Source organism: Petaurus breviceps, unplaced genomic scaffold, assembly GCF_028583685.1.
Source record: "Petaurus breviceps papuanus isolate PSGF00001 unplaced genomic scaffold, PetGlider_PUasm1.0 37, whole genome shotgun sequence".
Lineage (NCBI taxonomy): Eukaryota > Metazoa > Chordata > Mammalia > Diprotodontia > Petauridae > Petaurus > Petaurus breviceps.
This window is the reverse complement of record NW_027186296.1, coordinates 78,213,977-78,239,475: the sequence shown is the minus strand read 5'-3', so window position 1 is coordinate 78,239,475 and position 25,499 is coordinate 78,213,977. Positions and strand designations below refer to the sequence as shown.

The 25,499-nt window shown below is 40.4% G+C and overlaps 1 protein-coding gene across 1 annotated transcript in view; it reads right to left on the bottom strand.

Moving 5' to 3' along the window:
- Positions 1-25,499, bottom strand: part of CNNM2 (cyclin and CBS domain divalent metal cation transport mediator 2) — a 185,111-nt gene that overhangs the window by 55,687 nt on the left and 103,925 nt on the right. The window contains exon 2 of the mRNA XM_069098874.1: positions 5,236-5,379. Coding sequence (XP_068954975.1) covers positions 5,236-5,379 — 144 coding nt within the window. The remainder of the gene's footprint in view (positions 1-5,235; positions 5,380-25,499) is intronic.

The following is a 25,499-nucleotide window of genomic DNA, read 5'->3' as shown; positions in this document are numbered from 1 at the left end:
TGAGGGTACCAGTGGAGTGCTCCTGCTGTCCACTGTCATCATTCACCCTCACTATAAGACAAAACCATTTTCTACTCTTGACTGATATGATTGTTCTTTGCTCAAGTTCCTAATTGGTTTTATGTTGCAGCAGCTCACACTTAGCCCTGGAACCTTCAGTGTGATATTATTCACTTATAATTCTCTGAAGACTGCATGTCTGCCATCATATAACACCAGCAGCAGAATAGTACACTCAAAGATAATACCAAAATTTCAGACTCATACTTGAGAAGTGTGTACTATGATACATGGGGCCAGGCATTAGCCTGAGAACAACTAGCAAATCAATGAATTATCTTTTGTTAACATTTCAAAGGAGGAAATCAATTATTTAACCTGTAATCTTTAAATATAGGCCACCAACAACCACTAATAAAGGAAACAGGTTTAATTCTGCAAGTCAGGCTAAATTTCCCAAGTCTATTACTCTCTAACATGGAGTCAAGATCAGACAATATTTTCAGTAGAACAAGTATGACTCATACATATATAGCAGGCCAGACTGACATTTGGCTTTTAGAAGTAAAGTATAAATAGAAGTGGAGCTCCTGGATGTATTGATTGTTCTTTGACCCTAAGGACATTAGCCACAGGATCAATACACATCCATACACATGCTTAATGTGAAGCAGTCATTTCTGAGGCAAGGTTAAAAATGGCAAATTCAACAAAGGGAAGAATCAGATAATTTCAGAATTGGAAGGTGGTCATCAGTCCAGTTCCTATAAAAAGAATCCCCTCTACCACGGACATGACAAGTGGTCATCTGACCTGTTCCTAAAGACTTCCACTGATGAGGAAACTAACACCTTCTGGAGTAGTCTATGTCACTCTGGGACAATTCTAATATTTAAAAAGTTTTTTTCCAGACATCAAACCTCAATTTACCTCTTTGTCATTTCCTCCCATTGCTTCCCCTGGAGCCAAACAGAACAAATCGAACCCTTCTTTCTTATGACAACTCAACATAGCTGAAGAGAGCTATCATGTTCCTCCAGATAGCTTTTCTTCTCCATTTCCTTTAACTAATCTTTTATGTCTTGGTCTTGAACATCCACTTTGGAGTCTCCTGGGTAGTCTTCAAGTTACAAAGGTTATTTTAAAAAGGTAGCACCCAGAACTAAACACAAAATTTCAGACCTAGTCTGACCAGAGTAGAGCACAGAAGAAATAGCATCTTCTGATTCCTTGTAGATGTGCTTCTCCTAGTGCAGGCTAAGATCACCTTAGCTTGTTGGGCTGCCACATCTTAATGTTGCTTCATATTGACCTTGTGGGCCACTAAAACTCCCATATCTTTTATAGACAAACTGCTGTATCATCCAAGGCTCCCTCACCTTGTATTTGGGAAACCAGGAGTTAAACTTTACACTGATGTCTATTATATCTCATCTTCTGCCAAATTTCCTAGCTGGTCAGGATCTAGAAGTTTCCTCCATTATTCCAGAGTTATAACCACCACCCCTAAGTGTATATATAGTTCTCTATACCTCCAAAAACAGGGAAACAAGCACACTGGAGAGGTCCTTTCGAGGATGATGGTTTCAAAGAAGCACCACCACCAAAGAGATGAACTTTTTTTTAAAGACAAGTACAAGCCAAAAATGAGACTTGTTCCAATAAGAATCATAAGCCTAGAAGGCTTGGCCAACAACAAAGCACAGCATTTTCCATTCAAGCTGAGCTGAAGGAAATCATTCTGCCCTGAGCAAAGCAGGCTCACTGGGTCACTGGCAAACCTTGTCTTCCCTTTCTATATGTGACTCAGAAGCAAAGAAAAAATGGATTTCTTGCCACAGAGATCCCACTGATGGCAGGGACCCACTGATGGCAACTGGACAAGGAAACAGAGTTGGATGGGAAAAACATTTTAGGAGTTTGGGGAACCGCTATCCATTGTTTACCCAGCTAAGTTTAAAGCTCTATGCGAATAGGACGGCTAGGTCCAGATACACAGCTTCTTAGTTTCCTGCAATAAAGTCAGGTTCAGCATTAACTCCACAGAGTGTCTGCATCTCTATCTTCATTCAACGAAGGATCAGCCCAAGAGCCAGAAGCTCGCTCTCTTTCCTGGCTGCTGAAAGTGTATCAGAAAGGGCAGGACTGGCTGGTCTTCAACAGGCATTTATTTGTTCCAGGCTTTCTTTCTGTGTGCCAGGTCCTTTGTTAGACACTGGTATTGCATAAACAAAACACATCAGTCTCTGCCCTCCAGGAGTTTACATGCCACTATGGGAAACAATGTGCATTTGATAAATCCAGGACATATGCACGTAGTGCAAAGTATACCAGGGAGGGGAAAGAGAACTCTAACAAGAAAGGGAGATATGGAGAGTCCTTGTGTAAGATCTGGCATTTGGGCTGAGGCTTTGGGAAAGCTAAGAATTCAAAGGGCCACAGATAAAAAGCTAGTACATGTCAGGTGTGAGGGGCAGAGATGGGAAACAGAACAACACATGTGGGAAATAGCAGGAAGGTTGATTAAACTGTACCACAGGTGGCACAAAAAAGGGAAGGATAATAGACACTAGGCCCAGAATGCAGGTTAAGCTAGATTGAGAAGGGCTTTAAATGCCAAACAGAGGCATTTGTCGCTTATCCCAGAAGTAGTAGGGAACCACTGGAGCTTTCTGAGCGGTGACTGACATGGTCACCCTTGTGCTTCAGGCAGCCAGGTGGTGCTGTGGATAGAGCACTGGACCTGAAGTCAGGAAGATCAGAGTTCAAATTAGACCTCAGACACCTACTAGCTGTGTGACCTAGAGCAAGTCACTTAACCCCTGTCTGCCTCTGTTTCCTTAAATGTAAAAGAGGGATAATAGTAGCATCTGCCACCCACGGTTGTTGTAAGGATCAAATGAGATAGTATTTGTAAATATCTTAGCACAGAGACTGGCATGTGGTAAGTATGTTAACAATGTTGGTTATTATTTTTATCAATCTATCAGGTTGTGGAATATAAATTAAAGGAGAAAGAGTGGAAGCAGGGAGGTCAATTAAGAGGTTCTAGAAATAGTCCAGGTGAGCAGTGAGGAAGGCATGAACTTGAGTGATAGTTGTCTGAATGGAGAGAAGGAGACAGAGGGGGAGTGGCTGGGAAAACAGAGCAGACAAGGCTTGGTCAGCCACTGGTGAGAGAGAGAGGAAAGAGTGTCTCAGGTTTTGCAAATCTGGTAACTAGAATGAGGACAGTGCCCTGGACAAAGAAGAGGAAGCTAGGAAGAGCAGTGCTAAAGCAGGGCAGAAGATAATGAGCTCTATCCTGGACATGTTGAGTTTGAAATGCTTAGGAGCCATACACTTGGAAATGTTCAATGAACAGATGGGGATCTGAGAGTAGAGTTCAGAAGTGAGACTATGGATGGACATATGGATCTAGGAATCATCTACACAGAGATCATAATTAAACTGAGGAGAACTGAGGAGGTCACCAGAAGAGAAGGTGAAAAGAGAAAAGAAAAGAAGAAAGCCCTATGGTATATTCACTGAATAGGGGACAGGACATAAACAATGATCCAGCAAAGGGGTCTGAGGAGGAATGGCTAGACAGGCAGGAAAACTAGTAGGGGACAGCGAAAACCCAGCAAGCAAAGAATATCCAGGAGGAAGGGTGGTCAACAGAGCCAAATACAGAAAAGTCAAGGAAGGTGAAGATGGAGAAAAGGCTATCATTTCTGGCAGTTAAGACATCATCAGTAACATTGGAGAACAGTTTTAGTTGAGTGATGATATCAAAAGCTAGACTGCAAAGGGGTGGGAAGTAAGTGAAAATGGAAGAAGTGGAGATAAGGCATGGGGACAGCTTTTTCTTAGACTTTGAAAAAGGAGATGGCACTGAGGATGACAGAGATGCTGGGAGGGTCAAGTAAGGTTTTATAAGGAAAGACTAAAGATTAGAGAAAGAGAAAGTGAAGATCAGAGAAGACTGACAGGGAAGAGATCAAGGGCACAAGCAGAGGGCCTTGGGGAGAAGAGAATAACCTGTCAGAGACTGGCCATGTCACTCCCTACTCATTTAACCCTTGTCATTCCCTATTGCCTAGAATCAAATAAATGTTCCCCTACTTAGTTTTATAGCCCTACATCACCTTGACCCAGTACTCTTCAATCCAGACAAACCCTTCCTCACTCTGCCTTTGTACTGGCCATTCCTCATGCCTGGGATGCCCATCTTTCTCACTCCTCCTCACAGAATCCTTCCCTTGGACTGTTGCTTAAATGTCATCTTCTAAGTGGAACTTGTCCTGATCCCCTCTCAAACCACCTTCTACTTAACTTCTTCATATTCGTTTATATTCATTCTCTTTACATATATTCTGTGTTATACTCATATAGGTCTTTATCGTCTCCTCAGTTAGAATGTAAGCTCCAGAGGGGGCTATCTAACTTAATGTATTTGCCTTTCTGGTGCCAAGCACAGTGCCTGGTACACAGTAGGCACTTAATAGAAGCTTGCTGAGAGACTGCTGATTGTAGTAAAGGAGCTGATATCAGGAGATGTGGAGATGAAGGTCAGGGCAGAAGAGGAGGGGGACTCTTCTCAGTTAGGCAACATAAACTGTCAGTCTGCAGTGGCCTCAAATGGCAGAGCATCGTACAGCTTTCTTGTTCTTTACCACAATCGTTCACATCTGCCCATGGGGTTCTGAGAAAAGGGAAATCCAGGTTCTAGGTAGGGCTCCCAAGCAGAGTTGTAATCTAGCAATTCACTGACCTCATTCACTAGCTCAACTCCCCACTGCCGAGAGATTTAAGCCACAGAGTCTACTTATTTAGAAATAGTTCATATTTTAAAAAACAAACCCACCAAACAAGAAACATTCGCCAAAGAGAGAATATGATTATGCAAGGATAAGTTGTACCCATGAAAATAAAGCTAACTATTAAGCCCACTGCTCCAGTAACAGCAATGATGGCCTGGGTTTCCCAGCAAAGTGCAAAGTCAGTATCATCAGGAAAGAGGTGTTTTAGGCAGCCAGTCTATGGAGCATTGTCACCTGACCCTAACCACAGCAGCAGCTCTACCTCCCCAGGAGCGTGGTCCCACTAATGTCAAGACTAGCACACAAAATAGATTGCATCAGGTTAATTTTAAGCAATAGCTTAGAGAGGCTATGATAACAAAACCAAGACAGTCAGCAACCTGGAGAGACATGGGAGGAATCATAAGAAAGCAAAGATCATTTTACTCACTGTACAAATCTGTTTCATCTAGGATCTCCGACTTGATGATTTCTTCAATCACATCTTCCAAAGTGACAATTCCCAGCACTTCATAGAATGGATCCCCTTCTCCCTCATTGTTTACCCGCTGCACTATGGCCAGGTGAGATTTACCTTCGGGAAAAATAGAGTAATTGAAAAAGTTTTCAAAACTAAATAAAGCTTCAGCAAGTCTTATTCCAAAGTAAAGTACAATCGATAACGAATTAACAACAAAAGCATCTGCATTGTAAAATGGATATAGGTGGATAGAAAAGTCAAGATGGCTGAGCATTGCGAGCTTTCCAAAAGGGAGGCCCACTGAACAAAAGCAGCTCAATAAGTGTGCTTCACAGTGCTCTCCTTTCTAAGGGATCTGGCCTTCAGTTATCGGTTCCTTCTCTAGGAAGGTCCCCAGCATCTGTCCTCTCCTTCTCATTCCTGCTTCCTGACCTTCACTTGGATTCTCACCACCGCAGGTCCAGACTGCTTGAAGAGCTTCTTAGCTCATCTCTTTGCCCCCATCCCATTTTCTCCAATCTGCTCTACAGAGGCTGCCAGACTCATCTTCCTTTCTTCATCATGTCACTCCTCCTTGCTTGTGCCTACTTTGATACCTCTGTTCATGCTACTTTCCTCAAATAGACTGCTCTTCCCCTTCCTACCCAGGAAGGAACCCATCTTTCACCTTTAAGGTCAAGTTATGCCCCCTCTGGGAAGCCTTGTGAGATTATTCCATCCAGAAGTGCTCTCATTCTGCTTTGAGCCTCTATAGGACTTACTGTCTATACCTTCAGCTGGAGGTAAGCACATCCTAGCTTAGATTCCAGACTTATGTGTCTACATCTTATTTGCTCACCTTAAACTATAATCTCCTGTAATGGGAATGTAAATTTTTAAGATCTTCCCTGCCCCTAGGCTAAAGTGCACCTGGAGCCTGGGGTGGGAGGCTTGTTTTTCAGTAGATACTCTGATTGGGCAGTGAGTCAATAAGGTTGTTACATTCTCTGAGCCAGGAGAAGGCTATATAAGCCCTGATGTGTAGCTTTGTTTTGGGGATCACTTTGAAAAACGTTCTGTGATTTGATCAGATGAAACTCTGAGAAGCCGTTGTCCAGGGCCCCCTGGCTTTGAAACCCAGATGTTGTTTGGTAGAGATGTAATAGTTGGACAGTTTGGAAATCTGTCTACTTAATCTGTTTCTGTCTTGAAAATTCTGTCGGTATATTCTGAAGTTCGGGGTGCTGACCTCTTTCCCCTGAACCAGGTAAACGATACATATTTGACTGATTAAAGTAAGCTTGTTAACCCATTTTGAGTTGCTTTCCTTTAACAAAGCAGATCTAAGAACCTGTGGTGGCAGCAAACCCTGAGGATGCTTGGGGTGCTTGCTACTACATCTCCCTACAGGGAAGTCATCATTCATCCCTCTAACCTTCTCCATCACCACCATCCCCAATATCTGGCAAAGGGCTTAAATCACTCAACAAGTACTTCTAAGTGACAGTATGGCTTAATGGTCAGAGGGCTGGATTTGGTATTGGGAACACTTCATGTCCCATCTCAGACACTCACTAGACAAGCTGACCTCTTTCATCCTGAGGAGCTCATCTATAAAATGAGGCAGGTTGGTACCAATAGTCTTAATGGTTCCTCTCAGCTTGAAAGCTATTCCTATATGTCTCTGAACCTGTAACAAACAGAAATTCTCTCAAGTATCACCACAGAGTCTACCTGATACCAGGCATATACTGAACATCTAAAACCAACATGCCATCACTAACTGTTGAAACTGAGTATATGAAGGTGGCATTTAGCCTTGAAAGTAACAGAACTTTGCATGATAATTTATTTATTTATTTTTTTAAAGGCAATCGGGGTTAAGTAACTTGCTCAAGGTTACAGAGCCAGTTATTTTTGTGTGGGTGCCAAGTATCTGAGGCCGGAACCGATCCCAGGTCTCCCGACGCTGGGGCCAGCGCTCTTACTCACTGTGCCACCTGACCGCCCCTTGTATGATAATTTAAACTGTTATATTTTCAGTCCTAAAGAGAAGGCCATTTGTCCTTTACATTTAGATCTGTCATTGTTCAATCATGAATAAGACACAGATCTATCAAAAACTATGCTGGTCATTTCCATCATTATCCAAGAAAACTTGCTCAATTATACGACCAAATGGTCAGACGATTTCTTCTTTAAAGAAGGTGTGCCAGGGGCCATTCCACAGAACATATGTAGGGATAAGTCCTATGCACTGTACCTTGTTAATGGACAAGTGAAACCCATCAATTCCTGATTGGTCCTCCAGTGTCCCCCTGACTGGTGGGGGGGTTGGAGAGGTGTCAAAGAAGACTGAGACTCAACCAAGAGAAGCTACCTCATCAGCAGGATATAATGACTTGTGAAGAGGCTCTTCTGGGACATATCCAGGCCACTTATCCTTTGCAAAGGAGGGCTGAGGGGGTTTCTCTCTTTTCCCTTCTCCCTTCCACAAAGGCCATGGTGGACCTCAATGAACACAAGGCAATGGTGATGAACAAGGGCTCGTCAAGGCAAGCTTGAAATAGGACATCTATTCCCTGCCTGTCTTCTGTTTTGTATTTCTTTCTCTGAGCACAGTTCACCAAACAGTTATCCCATGGGACAGGCATTTCCAGCCTCAGCGGCTACTTTGTGAATAGGAGAGGTCCAGAGTTCCTAAGTCAGAGCTGGTTACCCAGCAGGAGATGGTTCCTGCAACTATCCCTTTCTCAGAAAAAATGACCACTGCCAGGAGCATGCAAAGACCAAGAAAATCCAAGCTAATGTCACCTGACCTGAAAATCACAATTTTGTGAGTTGATCAGACAGTACATTTTGGGGATGAATATAAAGTAACTTTTCAGCAGTACTACAAACTTCACAGAAGCCTTTACTTCTCAGTAGAGTACAAAAAAGGCAATAGGTTATTGTTTCATGTTGGAAGCATTTATTAATGCACATTTATGAGTCTTTTGTGTTTTAAGCATGTCTTCTGTGGTGAAGGAAATAAATACCTCATGCCTAATATCTACCACTTTGACAAGGAGCCCCTTTTGAGAGGATTACAAAGTGCTAGACAGTAGGCACAGCATTAACAAATCTTTCCCTTTGGGGAAGACCCTAGGCATGAGCCATGGTTAAGTTTTGTTTTAGAGTTTTCCCCTTTCCTCATCCAGGACCTCATCTGAGGTGGTGGCATCATCAGCCAGAGAGAAACAAGAAAAGGCTTCTCTGCATCCCCATCTTTGCAATTAGGATGTCTCTAGGATGAATTCAGGTCTGGAGGAGTCCAGAGCAGAGTCCCTTATTCAAGGAAGCCCACAGGCCACGGATAACCAAAGTTCATTAAAACTACCAGTTCAGTGAGTTCACCCTGTGACCTCCAGTTGAGCTCAGACTACAAGGCCAGGTTTGCTCAGGCTCCTAGAACTAACTAGCCCCTTGAAACTGGCTCTGGAGGCAGTATTTTCTGTTCTTCCAGCACTACTCTTAACCCTGTGACCTCAGAGTAGCTTCTAAAGGGGCCTGAGACTGGGGTATGGAGATCCATCTTGCCCTCAGAGGGAGATGGGGGAGGATATAGGAGACAGCAGACTCGGGGAGGGGTTATACAGTGGGATCACTGTTTGGGGGTGGTGGGTAGGGGAAAGACAGGGAGAAAATTTGTAACAAAATCTTATGGAAATGAATGATGTAAATTAAAAATAAACATAAAATTTAATTAAAAAAAATAAAGGGGCCTGAGAAGACCACCCCAAGAACTCAGTTTCTTTGACTTCAAGCCCTTTCTAGGCAATCATGTCTACAAGCACAGACGTTCGTTCAAATTGTTAGACAAACAGGCATCCTAACAATTTCCATCTCAGACCCACTCATGTTCAAAGAATGAAAATATTTTGAGCAAATTAGACTAGGGAGGAAACTTATCAAGGACTGATATAAACACTACATCAGGTCAAGCCTATTCGTCCGGTAAAATTTTTCACATCTGCTTTCCCAGGGACCCACCATAAGCAGTTAAAAATTCTTGGTGAATGCTGTCTGTCGAAAGTTACATTCTTTTGCTATTCCCAGCTTGTGATCATTTAAAAGGAATTTTCCAAAGCAAGGTCTAATATTAGACTCAAAATGAAGTTTCCATTCCTCTGAGGTGCTATTCTCACCAAAGTAACTACTGCATAATCTGATTGTCTTGGAGCAATTCGTTTAAATGCAGATGGACATATTTTAAATACCAACCCCACAACACCAAGGGATCTGAAAGACCATACTCAAGAAGAAATTGTTCAGAAGAGCTCTGTGTTTTAAATGTGAAATTACGGAAGGGATTAAAGCAATGACTAAAGTCCAAGCCCATTTCTTCTTCTATCTCGCTGTCTGCTTCCCTGGCTAGCCTCTGTGGCCATGATCTCTCTGTTTGGAGACTGCTGGGTGAGACATATAGCACTTCTGCAACTTTTCCTCTTCCTTGCACTAAAAACGGGCCCAAGAAACGAGGTCTTCTTCCCTGCGTTAATAATTTCTGCAAATGACAATGCAATTCATTTTAACTGTGTCACTGATCACTGCTGAGAGCAAAATGTTCTGGCCAAATCAAGGTATTCATCAAAAGGGAAATGTCAAGGTGAATTCAAGAGTTAGAATTACCATGGACAAACCAGAAACATTTGCAGGTTCAGAAAATAGGGGAAGTGAGTTCCACCAGGACCCTTCTGGATTCCAATCCTATAAATAATGAGTTAAGGATTTAAAGAAAAAGGGACTTTGGGGAAAGTGACCAGGAACTGATGGGTTCTGGATTCTAAGAAAGGGACAGAGAACAATCAGTAAAAGCAATTATCTGACATTTAAGGTAAGTAGAGCAATCAGATCATATGACCTGAAGAAGACAGATATCTATGAAATACAGATGTGCATGAAACACATGTAGCATAAATTCCTTTCCCTAGTGAGCAGGTGATAGAGCTACTCTTACCAAGCTAAGAGGAAGAAGGATCTGGCCCTGAAACTCTACAGGGGTCTGGAGTTCTCCTGAAATTTCTCCCACCCAACTGATTCTCAATTTCCCCTTTCCATTGTCATTTTTAGGCAAGAGGTTCTGAAAGTGGGGCCATTTCCTGCAATACTGTAAGGGAGAGAATTTAGAGATTATCTTGTCCAATTCATTCACTTTGCACCAGATGAAACTTTTGGAGATACATCCAAGCCAGCCCTTCCTTGCACTTCCAGCAAAGGGAAGGAGGAATTGCTCTCCCTTTCCTTTCCCCATCCCATAGAGGCCATGCGGGCCCCCAACAAATACATGGCAATGGCAGTCTACAGGTACCAGCCTAGGGTATCCCAAGATGGGATCTCAAGTTACTAACTGCTACTTCTGCTTTGTGTTTCTCTCCTGTGATCCTGAAGACGGACATCTCCAGCCTCAGCAGCTACTTCCTGAGGCAAAGTTGACTGTACCAGGGGAGATGCTCACTTTAACAACACTCTTCTCCAAGGAGATGACCACTGAGGCATCATCTAGTCCTGCCCCCTGATTTTGTCAATGAGGAAATGAAGCACGAGATCCATCAGTGATTGTCTCACATTCACTTAAGTAGAAAATGACTGAACTGAACAATGAATTCAGGTCTTCTCACTCCCAAGCCAGCGCTCTTTTGAGTTGACCATGCCCCAAAGTATTCGCTTATCCCCTTCAGCGGTGATTATTCCCCCCAGACCTCAGAGTACTGTTCTGTATATCTCTAAAGCACATGGATTATGTTATATAGTGAGTTATTTGTCTATGTGTCTTCACAAATGGAGCCACTGTCCCTGACTAGGGACTTTTTGCAAAGCATAATCCCCAGAATCCTGTTTCAGCAAGAAGGATGAAGGATAAAGTTGACAGTGGAAGAGTCCCAGAATCTCAGAATTTGAAGAGACCTCTGAGGCTACCATCTTGTCTAAGCCTGGTCTGAACAGGATTACTTGTAAAACAAATCCAACACCTGGTCATCCTGCCTTTTCTTGGAGCCTTCTGAAGGAAGAGAGTCTAGTGAATGAGGGGGAAGAGAATAAAAGGCCACAAAACCAGGCCTTCTCTCCTTCCTAAAGAGGTTTGTGGACAAAGTATTTACCCACCTGAGCAGAGAATACACTCCCCTGCTCACACTGCTGAGAGAGATGGCAGAAGGGTGAGGCAACAGAAGGCAGCAACTCTGTAGAACAGTACCCTAGGAGGCACAGTGCACCCAGGAACAGCAACCAGGCTCCTGAATACCAATGTTCAAAGCTGAGCTGGGGAGAATGGAGTGCTAATTAGGAAGTGGCAGAATGGCCTGGGCCCCTCTCCTGCTCTGCTGAAAACACAAGCGGAGAGAGGACTTGGTTTCAGGATGGTCCAATCTTGGGGATACTTTAAGAGTATCTGCTGTTTATGCTCTTTTCCTGTTATTCACTTTATGTTTCTATTCTAATTAAATTGTCCCTTGGTGAGAGAGAGAGAGAGAGAGAGAGAGAGAGAGAGAGAGAGAGAGAGTGTGTGTGTGTGTGTGTGTAACTGATGAAACTAGTGAAATTCAGGGAGAAAACCATTCAGGGAGAAAACCAGGGTTGGGGTCCATGCTGCCCTCTGGCGGGTGGGGCTTCAGCGGGTCAAGGAGCTGGCTGCTCCCTCTGTAGCTACTATAAAGCAGGCCCTTTCTTCAACCAGCAGCCATCTGCAGCTTTTTCTCCAAGCTTCCTTAAGTCTGCAGAGGGCAACATCTCCACTCTGGACAAGAGCTCTTCTAAACCAGAGGGCCCAGAACTGGCCTCAGTCTACCTGGTCACACCTGGTTTCACTGGGACCGAGCATGGAACAAATACCTTCTCCTGTTTCTCAGGCCTGGGCCTCTCCTCATGTGGCCCAAGATCCCACTAGCTCTTTTGGCTAATATCTCACTGCTGCTTCATGCTGACCTTGAAGGCCACTTAAACCCCCAGATCTTTTTTTGCCGAAGTGCTGCTTTACCCAGGGCTCCTTCATTTTGTGTTTGGAAGTCAGTTTTCTAAAGCCAAGTGTCAGACTTTACATTTGTCCCTATTAAATCTTATCTTATCAGATTCTGCCCAATTTCCTAGCCGGTAAAGATCGAGAAGTTTCCTCCATTATTCTAGAGTTATAACCACCATCCCCAAGTGTATATATATTTCTCCACAAAGAAAGAAAAAGAAAGAAAGGAAGGAAGGAAGAAAGGAAGGAAAGAAGGAAGGAAGAAATGCACTAGAAAGGTCCTTTTTTAGGCTGATGATAGAAGAAGCACAATCACGAAAGAGATGAATTTTTTAGAAAAGATAAATGTGAGCCAAAAATGAAACTTGTTCCAATACAAAACATGAAAGGCAGCTAGTGGTACAGTAAAGAGAGAGCTGGGCCTGGAGGCAGGAAGACCTGAGTTCAAGTCACAACCTCTATTTGTCTCAGTTTCCTCAACTCTATCATGGAAATAATAATAGACCTACCCTGTAGGGTTATTGTGAGGATCAAATATCGAGATAATATTTGTAAAAAGAGCTAGCCTGGCCTATGGAAGACACTATATAAATGCTTATTTCCTTCCACATTAGACTAGAAAACCTGGTCAATAGCGGAACACAAGATGTTCTATTCAAACTGAACTGAAGGAATTATTCTGCCTCAAGGAAAGCGGGTTTTGCCTGGATCACTGGCAAGTCTGGGCTGCCCCTTCTCTGTGTATCTTAGAAGCAAAGAAGAAATGGATTTCCTGCCACAGAGATGCTTCAGGCTTGGAACCAGGGTTTTGTGCTGGAGCCAAGTGAACTGGACCTGACTGTTAAATTTTCAGTGTGAGCTTTTTTACTCCTTGGAAACTGGCAAATGCTACGAGTCAGGGCTTGGTTTATTGTGTTGTTGATTGCCTCGACTTAAAAAAGTAATGCAGGAAATGTTAATAATGTAGATTGGATTTTAGAGTTTGTCATATGTACTTTTTTTTTTTTTACCAAAAAGCTGGTTGTTAAACATTTACCAACACATCCCTTTCTGCTGGTTACTGGCAAGGCAAGAGAAATCTATTAAGCCCTTAACAAAAAGTCTAATGAGAAAACATTTTGGAACTGCTAGAAATTGTTTCCACAGTTAAATTTAAAGCTCTTTGAGAATAGGATTAAGTGCCAGGGTCCAGGGACAGTTTTGTACTTCCTTGAAATAAAGTCAGGTTTAGCATTAACTTCAAAAAGCTTCTGTATCTATACCTTCATTCAACAAAGGATCAACCCAAGTGCTAGAACCTCTGTCCCTTTCCTAGCTGCTGAAGATGCATCAGAACAGGCGGACTTGGCAGATCCATCCCATTCATTCATTTATTCAACAGGAATTTGTTAAATGTCTCCTATATGCCAACCACTGTGCTGGACATGAGGGTTACAAAGACAAAAACAGAGCAGCCTCTGCCCCCAAGGAGAACATAATTCTATTTGGAGGAAAACCACATGCACACAATAGGTAAAAAAGGAAATATTGCATGGAAAGTAACAGTGGGGGGAGAGGACCCTCACATGTTAGGGAGAAACTTTGATGTAAGAAGCAGTTCTTCAGTCAACCATCTATATCATAAAGTACAAAGGGTTCTTAACCTGGGGTCCATTAACTTGGTTTTTGATAACTATATTTCAATGTAATTGTTTCCTTTGTGATTCTGTGTATTTTACCAGTTTAAAAACCTGGTTCTGAGAAGGGCTCAATAGACTTTGCCAGGCTGCCAAAGGGGTCCAGGACACACACAGGGTTAAGAACTTCTGAATCATGGCACCTCCTCCTACTTATATAGCTTAAAACCTGGATGTGGAAACATCTTAGAACCATTCTAGTTACAGAGAGGCCGCAATTCGCATTGGTAGATGAGAAAACCCACAATGACAAAACTTCAAATCCTTGAAATACTGTAAAAGTAATAAAACCCAAAGTGATCAATTAATTTGTAAATGGTCAAGGGAATTGGAAACATGATGAATATTTTTATAAGGTCTGGCCCACACAGTTGCAGTGTTTATTAAACTAAACCGAATTCGTTTAAGTGATTTAAATACTCACTCAATCATTTGGATAGTGGCAGGAAGATAGGAAAGGGCTATCTAAATAAAAACATTTAGACCAGGGAAAGGAAAATGTCATATGGACAGCATGACCCCAGATACCATAAGACAGTAATATTTCTGGGTCAACAAACTGGTTAAGAATAACCATAAGATGGTCATGCAGAAGGGGTATGAAGAGAATACAGTAAGAGTCTGATGTTTAACTGTCCCATGATAAAAATGCTCAAAGGCATTTGGTATAAACATTTACTTTTTCAGCAGTAGAGAAAAATGGGGAGGGGGGACTGGGGAGAGAATGAAATAAATAAGGCAATAAAATATTTTATACTTATTGGATAACAGGCTTTCTCATCCAGCAATGGCCAAGATTGATCATGATCTATGCATTATAATCACTGAATCTTAATATTGGAACAAATGTCAGAAGGCATCCGGTTCAATTCATACATGTAACAAGAATCCTCTCTACATTTTTTTGACAAGTGTTCATCCAGCTTCTACTTTGATACTTCCAATAATAGGGAACTCACTATCTCTAAATAATAATAGTAATAGCAAATATTTCTACAGAGGCATGAGTTTGCAAGGCACTTTATATACAGCTTTATTTGATCTCCGTGACCATACAATATCCTTATCTCATTTTAGAGATGAGATGGAGGCTGAGAGAGATTGAGTGATGATTTGTCCAGGGTCAGAGGTAATAAATGTCTGGGGTAGGATTTCAAAGTCCAGGCCTCAATCCATTGTGTCACCTAGCTACTCTGTCCCATTTGGGAAAACTCTGTTGGAAGCCTTTTCTTTATAACGAATCACAATCTCCCTTCCTATTGTTTGTAGTTCTGCTCTCTAAACAAAATAAATCAAACCCCCTTTTCCATATGGCAAGTCTTCAAATATCTGAAGAGATAATGCATGTAAACTGCTTTACAAATCTTAAAGTACTACACAAATGTTAGCTATCGTTATTACTATTGTTATTATTCCACCAATTGTTCTTTTCCTTCACCTGTTCCCTTAACCTTTTTCTTTTCTTTTTTTTTTTTTAAAGCAATCGGGGTTAAGTAACTTGCTCAAGGTTACACGGCCAGTTATTTCTGGGTGTGGTGCTAAGTATCTGAGCCCAGATTCAATCCCAGGTCATCCCGACTCTGGGGCCGATACTCTTACTCACTGAGCCACCTGGCCGCCCCTCCCTTAACCTTTTTCACTATCCTTAGCTGCTGCCCTCCTTTGGACTCACTCCAGCTTCTCAACATCCTTCCTAAAATGATGCGTCCTAAGCTGGTCAGAACAGCTAGATTACAGGTGTAGGCATAGGGAGGCAATTATACAACTTTCCTTGGCCTGAGGTAGTTTTACCTTGTTTATGTACCATGGCCTGGCCCCCTCCCTCAGCCGTACTGTCTGGAGAAGCCCAGGGAACCTTCTCAGATTCCTGTTTTTAAATCCATAGGATTGACAAGGAAATATAACATATTAAAATAGTTATCCAAAAATAAAAAAAAAAAATTCCTGGGCCCAAGGTTAAGAACCCTAGAATTAGGGTCTGGGTGTCTTTTTTTGAAAGTCACTTTTTGATGTGATGTAAAATGCTTTAGACTTTGAAATTAGAAGGCCTGGGTGTATGTCCCATCTCTGATACATATTAGCTACCTGGCTAAATCTATTAATCTCTATGAGTATCAGTTTCCTCATCTGTAAAATGGGGTTAATAGTACCTGTACTATCTCACAGAATTGTGCAGAAAACACTTGGTAACCTTAAAGCAATAGTTAAATGTAAGTTTCTTTTATTACTGGTGGCTACCTCTTGCTGCTGACTCATCTTAAGCCTGTAGTTTATTAAAACTCCAGGCATACTTTCTAGATACAACCCACCCTACTGTCATTTATTTTTTTAAACCTATGTGCAAGGCATTATACAGAATTCTAATCATCATCATTCCATACAGTCTAATACATGGACCCAATTTCTTTTATTTCATTTATTTTATTTCCTTTAATTATAAATATGTATCTGCTATTACTAACATCAACAATGAATCCCATCTCTATGTGTGTATATATGGGAAGAAGAGAAGGGAACAGGCATTTGTTAAGCATCTACTATATACATGATGCTATACTAAGGACTTTACAAATATTATCTCACTTTATTCTCATAAGACTCCTAGGAGATGGGTTCTATTATTATCCCCATTTTACAGGTGAGAAAACTACGGCAGACAATGATTAAGTGACTTGCCCAGGGTCACAGAGCTAGTGTCTGATTAGTGATTGGAACCCAAGACTTCCTGATTCCAGGCCCACTGTGCTTGGATAGTGGGGCAGTGTTGGTGTAGAGGGGAAGGGAACTGACAGCAAATGGGGCTGAAAGTCAAGAGTCCGTAAATGCAGTATGCTGAAAAATCCACTACCCTGTGAATCACTGCAAAACATAAAGAGGTACCAAAATGAGAGTGAGGAAGAGACTACCACTAAAAACTTCCAAACAATCTTATACACACTCTCAGTGGGCCCCTTTTTTGATCTGTATAAGTTACTGATCTAGTTGGGGCACTGGGTTACTGTCCTTACAAGGATTAAACAGTGAAGTCAGGCTTGCCTAAAGGGAGATGTTCAAGTTCACTTAGGGGGACTTGGCTATTTCTGGACCATTTAGATCTAAAAAAAGGTCCATTTCACAAAAGTAGCTTCTTTACCTTCACCATCCCAGAAGAACGAAGCACATTTTTCCGACTGAATTTTCCCACCATAAAAATACTCTAGAATATGTGATGGATCTTAAAATAGTACTATACAAACAATGCATGAGTGTATATATAGAAACTTTTGCTGTATATAGAAATTACTGGTTGCAATTCATAAATAATTCTGTTCTAGGAGACAAAAGGCTGCCAAGAGTTTTACTACATTCAGAAGCTCAGAGAGCAGATGTCTTAGGCTCACTGACCAACAACTCCACCAACAGGGCCATGGTATACACAAAAGCTTAATCCACACTGGGAATATAGGAAGCAGTACTTCTCTGAAACAGGCCTAAAACACCAAATGACAGTGACTGACATAGGTGGAAAAGGAAAGAACCAAATTCCAGGATGATGCTGGTAGAACAGAAAATACCCACTAGTAGCAAGTATCTCAGGGTTAGAGACCCAAAAGGCACCATTTTCCACTGATATAATAGGTTTTCCATTTTTGAAGAGAACTCAGTTTTTCTAATGTTCAAACTTTCAGAATAAGGTGATGGCTATATGCCTGGGAGAACATTCCCTAATGAGATGGGCTTTTTCTCATTTTGTCCATCCTACTAAACAAGACAGAAATAAGACAACATCCTTCCCACTTTTCTCTTTAGCCTTTCCTACTCAAGCTCATAGACTTTATGATCTAAATGAGCAAAGGCAGTAGTGAGGCTCAAATTAGCGGAACTGATTATAACTTTTTAAAACAATGAATAAAAATTTTCTTTTATTTAACTCCATGGAATAGCTTTTTATTCTATTTCCCTCAGACTTCTTGGTATGTGAGAAAAGGAAAGAGGATAAATCTACTGAAGACAATTATTCAACTTGATGACTAATGGAATTCAATACTTCTATGAAATTTATACTTGATAAGACTATCAGAAATGTCACCCCAAGTCAGTATTCTATCTAGTTCAAAATCCAGGCTATAACAATGGTATCAAGGGAAACCCCTACAGAAGAGATATAGTTATCTTCTATGACATAAACCTCTGAATGTCAGGAAGGTATCAAATAAGCTCCTGAAGATAAGATATCAAATAAGCTCCTGGCTAGATGGAGTGTGTATTAATTGCATACTGTGTGCCAAGTTTTGTGCTAAGCCCTGTGCATACAAATACTAGCAATCAAGAAAATCCTTCTGGGGCAGCTCGGTGGCACAGTGAATAGAGCACCAGTCCTGGAGTCAGGAGGACCTGAGTTCAAATCCGGCCTCAGATACTTAACACAAAAACTAGTCGTGTGGTCTTGGGCAAGTCACTTAACCCCAATTGTCCTCCAAAAGAAAAAAAAAAGAGTTTGTGATGCAAAAGGAAATCAGTAATTAGTTCAATCTCATTCACTAAGTAATGGACTTATATCTCTTCTTATCACATTCCCAGACAGCTTTTTCTGAATGGAAAGGGGGGATCCCCAAGATAGCTGACCTAGAGCCACAGCAAGATGTTATTTTATAAAATAGTCTAAAACAAGGAAAGTGGTATAGTAGGAAAAGGCCCTGGATTTGGAACCAGAGAACCTAGGTTAAAATTCTATCCCTGTCATTTATTGGCTGTGTGACTATGGGCAAGTCTTCCAGCCTCTCTGGGCCTCATCCATCTCATCTTTCTCATCTTTAAAATAAGGGTTGAATTAAGTGGCCTTGGTGTCCTTTAAAATTCCCAATCTATTTCTTAAAATTTTATTTTAATTTATGGAATAAGACAAGCATTTCCATAACAGTATGATAAAAAAGATGATTGCACATGAAACTGCAAATCCACTGTGTACAACTTGCTATTCCTTTCAAATACACAACAAAGTTATCATGTCGATTTCTTTTTGTTTTTCTTTTCTTCACTACCCCCTGCCCTAGAGATGACCACCATTAGACACAAATAGGTGTATATAAATATATATATGTATATGTAAAATTATTCTATATGTATTCCTATTTATTAGTTCTTTCTCTGGATGCAGAGAGTGTCTTTCTTCATATGTCCTTTATAGTTAATTTGGGTATTTATAATAGTCAAAATAACTTATTCACTTAAAGTTGTTCTGAAAACAATACTGAAAAGGAAAAGTCCTGGGAATGTCATGATCAGAAGTAAAAGTTCTCTGTCAAAGAAAAACAGGTTGCAAGTATCCAGAAATAAGCATTTCAAATTTCAAAGAACAACAGTCAAGCTCACACAAGACCTGACAGCTTCTACTAAAAATCAAAGGTGATCTTGGAATACAATATTCTAAGAGGTAAAAGAAATAGATTTACAACCAAGAATAACACCCTGCAAAACTGAGTATGTAATCCTACAGAGGGAAAAAATAAACCCTTCACAGGAAAGGACTTTCAAGCATTTCTGATGCAAAGCCAGAGTTGAAAAGGAACTATGAAATATAAACACAAGTCTAGAGAAACCTAGAAAAGTAAATTTATTTTAGCATTTAGAAAGAGCTATATAATAATGTAGTACTAATATTTTAACAGGAGAAGAAACAACTATCTCTTCAGAACTTTGATGTACTCAAAAGTTATCAAAAGGTTAAGTGGCTTGCCCAGGTTCACACAGCTTGTGTCTGAGGTCGGATCTGAACTCAAGTCTTGCTAATTCCAGGTCTGGAGATCTATCCACTATCTAATTGAGTATTAGATGTATTTTTTAAAATCAAGAACTACTTTGAATTGGTAATGCTATTGTGACATCACAACTTCTGCTACTTTTATGAACTTTATTCTTAAATTTTTAGAGGAAGGGCAACAGGTGAGAGTTTGGGGAAAAAATCCTGTAAAATGTCAATTAACCAGCAGGGAGGGAATTAACTGGACACATTGGGGAAACACTGACAAACCCGAGATTATCCAGAGGACAATCAGATATCAGGAGGACTACAGACCATGCTATATGAGGACTAGCTGAAGAAATAGTTATGTTTATCCTGGAAAAGAGAAGACCTGGGGGAAGAAGGGAGTGATATGAGCACCAAGCAGGCATGAAGGGCTTGAAGGGTTGTCCTCATCCCCCAGAGGAAATACTCTTGATCTACCTGGCCTCTAGGGCAGCCCTCAGAGCAAAGGGTATAAATTACAAAGAGAGAGAATGAACAAAGCTTGATATAAGGAAAAACTTTCTAACCAAGTGAGCTATCCAGAAGAGGTACTGGATTCCTTCTCACTGAAGGTCTTTAAATATGACCTCAAGGAGATTGGATGTGATTCTCTGTGTGCACAAACAAAAGTAAAGGGCTAACTATATAATAGCTGACACTTGTATTACACTTTTAGGATTCCAGGATGCTTTACACACAACCTCATTTGATCCTTGTGACACACTGTGAAATAGACAGTAATTACTTATTACTTATTACTGATTACTTATCACTTCCAAGTTAGAGCTAGAAAGATCCATCAAGTTCATCTCTTCCACTTCCCTCATTCTGCAAACAAGGAAATGGAAGCCCAGAAAGGTCAAATGACTTGTCCAAGGTCCCACGAGTAGTAAATAACCAGGATTAAAACCCAGATCCTTCAGCTCCAAATCCAGTGACCTTTCTACTTCATTCCACTAAGTTCCACTATTTTCCTCTCTAGTCTCAGGTAAGTCACTAACCTCTCTGGGTTCTAGAATATTCATCTCAAAAACTGTTCAAGATGATCTCTGGAGTCCCTCCCATTCCTCAAATTCTGTGACAATATAATACATTTTGCCCAAGGCTACAAGATTATTAAGTGATAAAGACTGGACAAGAGTCCAGGAATTCAGATTCCCAGTACTATAGTCATACCAACAAACTAGAGCTGCTTTTCGCAGCTAGTCTATTTTCTTTTTTCTTGATTTCAAAATGTTTTTGGGCTGATCTGTGCATATATCATTTCAGATCTTATTCTTATCTCATTCAGTCATCAGAAGCACTGAGTTTCAGCCCTTCCTTCAAATAGGGCATCTAATGTTATTCTCAGTTGTAGCTGGGGAACTTTTCATATTCAAATGCTCTTCCACTACACAAATCAAATAAGTATTTATTACACATCTACTTCATGACCCAAAATGCGAAATTCTCTGTGAATTTTTAAAAAACAAGTTACATACTATCTATGCACACATGTATATATATATATGCAAAATACAATATGTATATAAATACAAATATGTACGTGTGTACATCCACATATGTATATATAAATATATATGTGTATGTATACACACACATAATCAAACAGATAAATTAAGGAATGGAAAGGTATAAGCTTTTATTTAGTGCCTATTACATGTCAGGTACTATGCTAAGCTCTTTACAAGTATTATCTCATTTGATTGCTTATTCACATTACAAATGGACTTTCTGCTTTCCAAGAGTTTCTTTTAATATTTCTTGAAGTATTTTTTTTTTTAAGCAATCGGGGTTAAGTAACTTGATCAAGGTTACATGGCCAGTTATTTCTGGGTGTGGTGCTAAGTATCTGAGCCCAGATTTGATCCCCAGGTCATCCTGACACTGGAGCCGGTGCTCTTACTCGCTACTGAGCCACCTGGCCTCCCCTTCTCTTAGTATTTTTAATGTTTTTTTATAAATTATTTATAGCTAGGTTCTCTGAGAATGAAAGAATCCAAAGCACAGGAATCAATGCTAACTGGAGCTTTCAAAATGGTTGTCTGTAGATAGGAAACTAGGATTGGGGGTTTGGGGAGGGGAATCTAAGATATCTAACTGCAAAAAAATTCAATAGGAAAGCAGAATGAGAATAAAAAATCTTGTATCCATAAACTTGGGAGAGCTTGAGTACAGGATTCTGATTGCAATGGCTAGTTAAGGATTGAAGAAAAAACACAGGCCTGGAATGGAACTGAGAATGTGACATAGCTGTGCTTGGGAAAGACTCATCCCAAGCTTTATTTAGTAAGTATAAGTAATGCCTCTTCTATTAAATTCCCCCTCTGATTCCTCATCCTGGCATGTGGGCAGTTCTATATTCCTGAAGGCTATATAAGTAAAGCACAAACCTTGACTAGACAACCAAAATGAGAAGGGTTAGAGGATGGGCCAGATAATGCAAGGTCTGTCTGTCATTCGAGGACCAGCTCAGCGAAATACCACTGGGCTTGCTTATTACGTCTGTCTTATTGCCAGGTTAACTATCAGGTAATACAATAACAAGTATTTTTGTTATTTGTCACAGCAACTCATGAAATAACACACTAAGGCACGGAAGGGCTCTGTTCTGCACTGGTAGACTTGAGTACACACAGAGGAAATTACAGCTCCTTAAAGAATGAAAATGCAGTTGAGCATCAGCAGAAACAACTCATAACGTAATCTTTCAAGCAAGTACAATTCTCTAATTAGGTCTCCCTCAACATTCATCCTCAAAGTGATTAGGAAACAGTTATAAAAGTGTAAAGCAAGGGTCAGACAGAGTTTCATAACTCCAATACTAAGATAAACAATAACTAAAATCTAACTGAAACCAAAATGACCCAGGGTTTTGTAAAATATACTCAACAACCATGCCTAGACAAACACACAAGTACTTAAATACATAAAGGACAAAAGAAAAACTGATTGTAAATGACTGCACAAGAACTTACATCATTTATACTTTAGTTTTAGGTATATATTCACTTTAATAAAGTAGTAACAAAAAGAGTCCTATTAAATTCAGCCTCGAGTCCTCAGGTTCCCTACCCCTGAATTTAATAGGACTTATTTTGTTACAACTTAAGGGCCACACTTGAGGTCCTAGAGAGCCACATGTGGCCTCAAGGCCTCAGCCTCCCCACTCCTGGTCCTATTTGTTTCTTTATCCCCTTCTGAACTTTTTAAAATGTTTATCTGAGTTTTGTTGCTGTGAGTGATTATAAAGTTGTATCTACTGTACACGTTTTCCTTTTGGCTTTACTTTCTTACTCTGCATCATTTCATATAGTCTTCCAATTTTTTCTTCATGTTTATATTTTCTTATAAGGATAATATAGTGCAATGACATTACATTGCATTCACATGCCATGATTTATTTGTTCAGTCATCCCCCAATCCTTACACCCACACATTGTTTCCAGGTTGCTGCTATTACAAATAGTGCTGCTATGAAGATTTTTGTATAGTAAAGTCTTTGTCTTTTTTCCCCGTCCATAATATTCTTAGGGAATAGTCCTTATGGGGGCTTCATTAGATCTAGGGTATGAGCAGCCTCTGTAGCTCTTACTATATAGATCAATATTGCTTTCCAAAAAGACTAACAATTCATCGTTCTGCCAGTTGGGTGATACTGCTCCTGTTTTTGGACAACTGCACCAGCACAGAACTTTGTTGGTTTCGATCATCTTTGGGAAATATCCATTATTACTTATCATTCATCAAATGTGTTTATAGTACTGAAGTGTTACACCCAAGGCAGGGAGGCCCTCTTGGTGAGTTTCCTGAAAGATAAAGGCACTCATGGTTTCAAAAAAAGAAAGAGCAAGCAAAATAACCTGGATGAACAGAAAGGAAACCCAGACTGAGCAATAGTTATTTTTCAAAAGCAAGAAACCAAGCCATTTATTCCTATCAGTTTACCCAAGTGGAACATCTAATTGAAGACAGGCCCCTTTGGCCCTCTCCCCCAATATCAGGCTTCTAGGCAGCCAGCAAGAGATAGGCTCATATTCCCACTCCACAGCAGTCCTCTTCTCTCTCACTCATTCTTTTGTACTTGCTGCCAGATGAGTTAGCCACAAACCAGAAATGGTACGATTCGTATGAGTCTCTGCTCATATTTTGGACTTGTGAGAAAAACGCATTACCAGAAGGAGCAGAGAATGAAGACCTTTCCCATCAGCTTTTCTCTCTTCCAGAGTATTTAAAGATTTGGAATCTTGGGGGATGGGACTGTTTTCTTATGAATTGTGCAGGACATCTCTACTTTGTCTTTTTGGGTGGTCTGGAACACTGTACACACATTGGAATGTTTTCCTAGTAAATGATCAGTGATGGGAAACATAGCTGAGACAAAAGCTGAGATCCTAAGATCTTAGTCAGAGAAGATGGAAACCTATTCATCTTTTCCCAAGAGGCAGGTATCATTTCTACAGAGTTTAGGATTTTGTTTTGGAAATCAAAGAATCTCTTTCCATCATTTCCTCTAGAACTCTAGATTTCATAAGGATGGAAAATCAGAAACAATTGCAATGGATCAGAATAACAGTCCAACATCCCCAGTGCAAATAGGAGATATTAAAAAAAAAACACATACTTCTACTGCTAAATCTACAGATTGACAGATTAATGTGGGGTGTTCTCTGCTGCAGGGGATTTTAATCTGGGCATCAATAATCAAATTAACACTTTGTTGAGAGTCCACATATATTGACTGCAGTATGTCATGAAGAAAAAAAGATCTAAAATTTTAGAAGAAGGGGGCAGAATTTTTTGAAAGATGTGGGTAGGGTGGCCTTGTAAAGATTCTAGGAGGACATTAATTTTACTCTAAGTTTACAATGTTGTTTAGTGAATAAAAGGTAGTAGACTTAGAAACTGATGAAGAAGAAACCATATGTATTTTCTCTATTTTACTCAAGCAACATATTTTTAAGGAAATAAATGGGGTTATCTGTTCATTTTTCACACAAAGAGTCAGTTGGTTAATTTTGTTTGGAGACAGCAGAGAGATACAAATTCTTGGAATGAGAGATCAGTGGAGTAAAAAAAGTCTAAATATTCAACTATATATTCCATCATCCCTGTTGAAGGAAAGAAAAAAAGGTAAGAGCCCATGTAACCTTCCCATCATATCTATCCATGATCTGAGAATCTGATTTTGCCAGTATGCATATTCCTCCCACTAATGTACAACCCAATCCCTCTACAACTTCAAAGACAGTCTTTAAGAGCTGCTTGGGACAAAAAAATGAATCATCTTATGGACAATCTGGTAACGAGCCTCTCCCAACTTGGGGAGAAAGGAAGAGGAAGGAACAGGCATTTATTGCTTATTCACAAGTGCATACTCTGTGCCAGATACTGTGCTAAGCACTTTACAAATATTATTTCATTTGATCCTTACAACAGCCTGATCCTCTGAAAGTCCATTACTGAGCCCATGCTCCAAGCCTTTCAGCTTTCCAGGAGGGTCAGCCAGCCAAGCCAGAGCTCCTGCTTCAAGACACAATGAGACATAGGAATTTCATGAACATCTGCTGAGAATTCAGGCCTTGCTGACATCAAAATTCTGTCCAATGGCACAGTATTTAAGGGGGAAAGATCAATGAAAAAAGCTATATGTTGGGCAAGCTGCTGAATAGCTCAACCTCAGTCATCTCATCTATAAAAAGAGAATAATAAAACCTAGCCTACCAACCACACAAGGTTATTGTGAGAATCAAGTAAGAACATGAATGTAAAACTACTTTGAAAATGGTGAAAAGTCAAACACATAAAAAGGGAA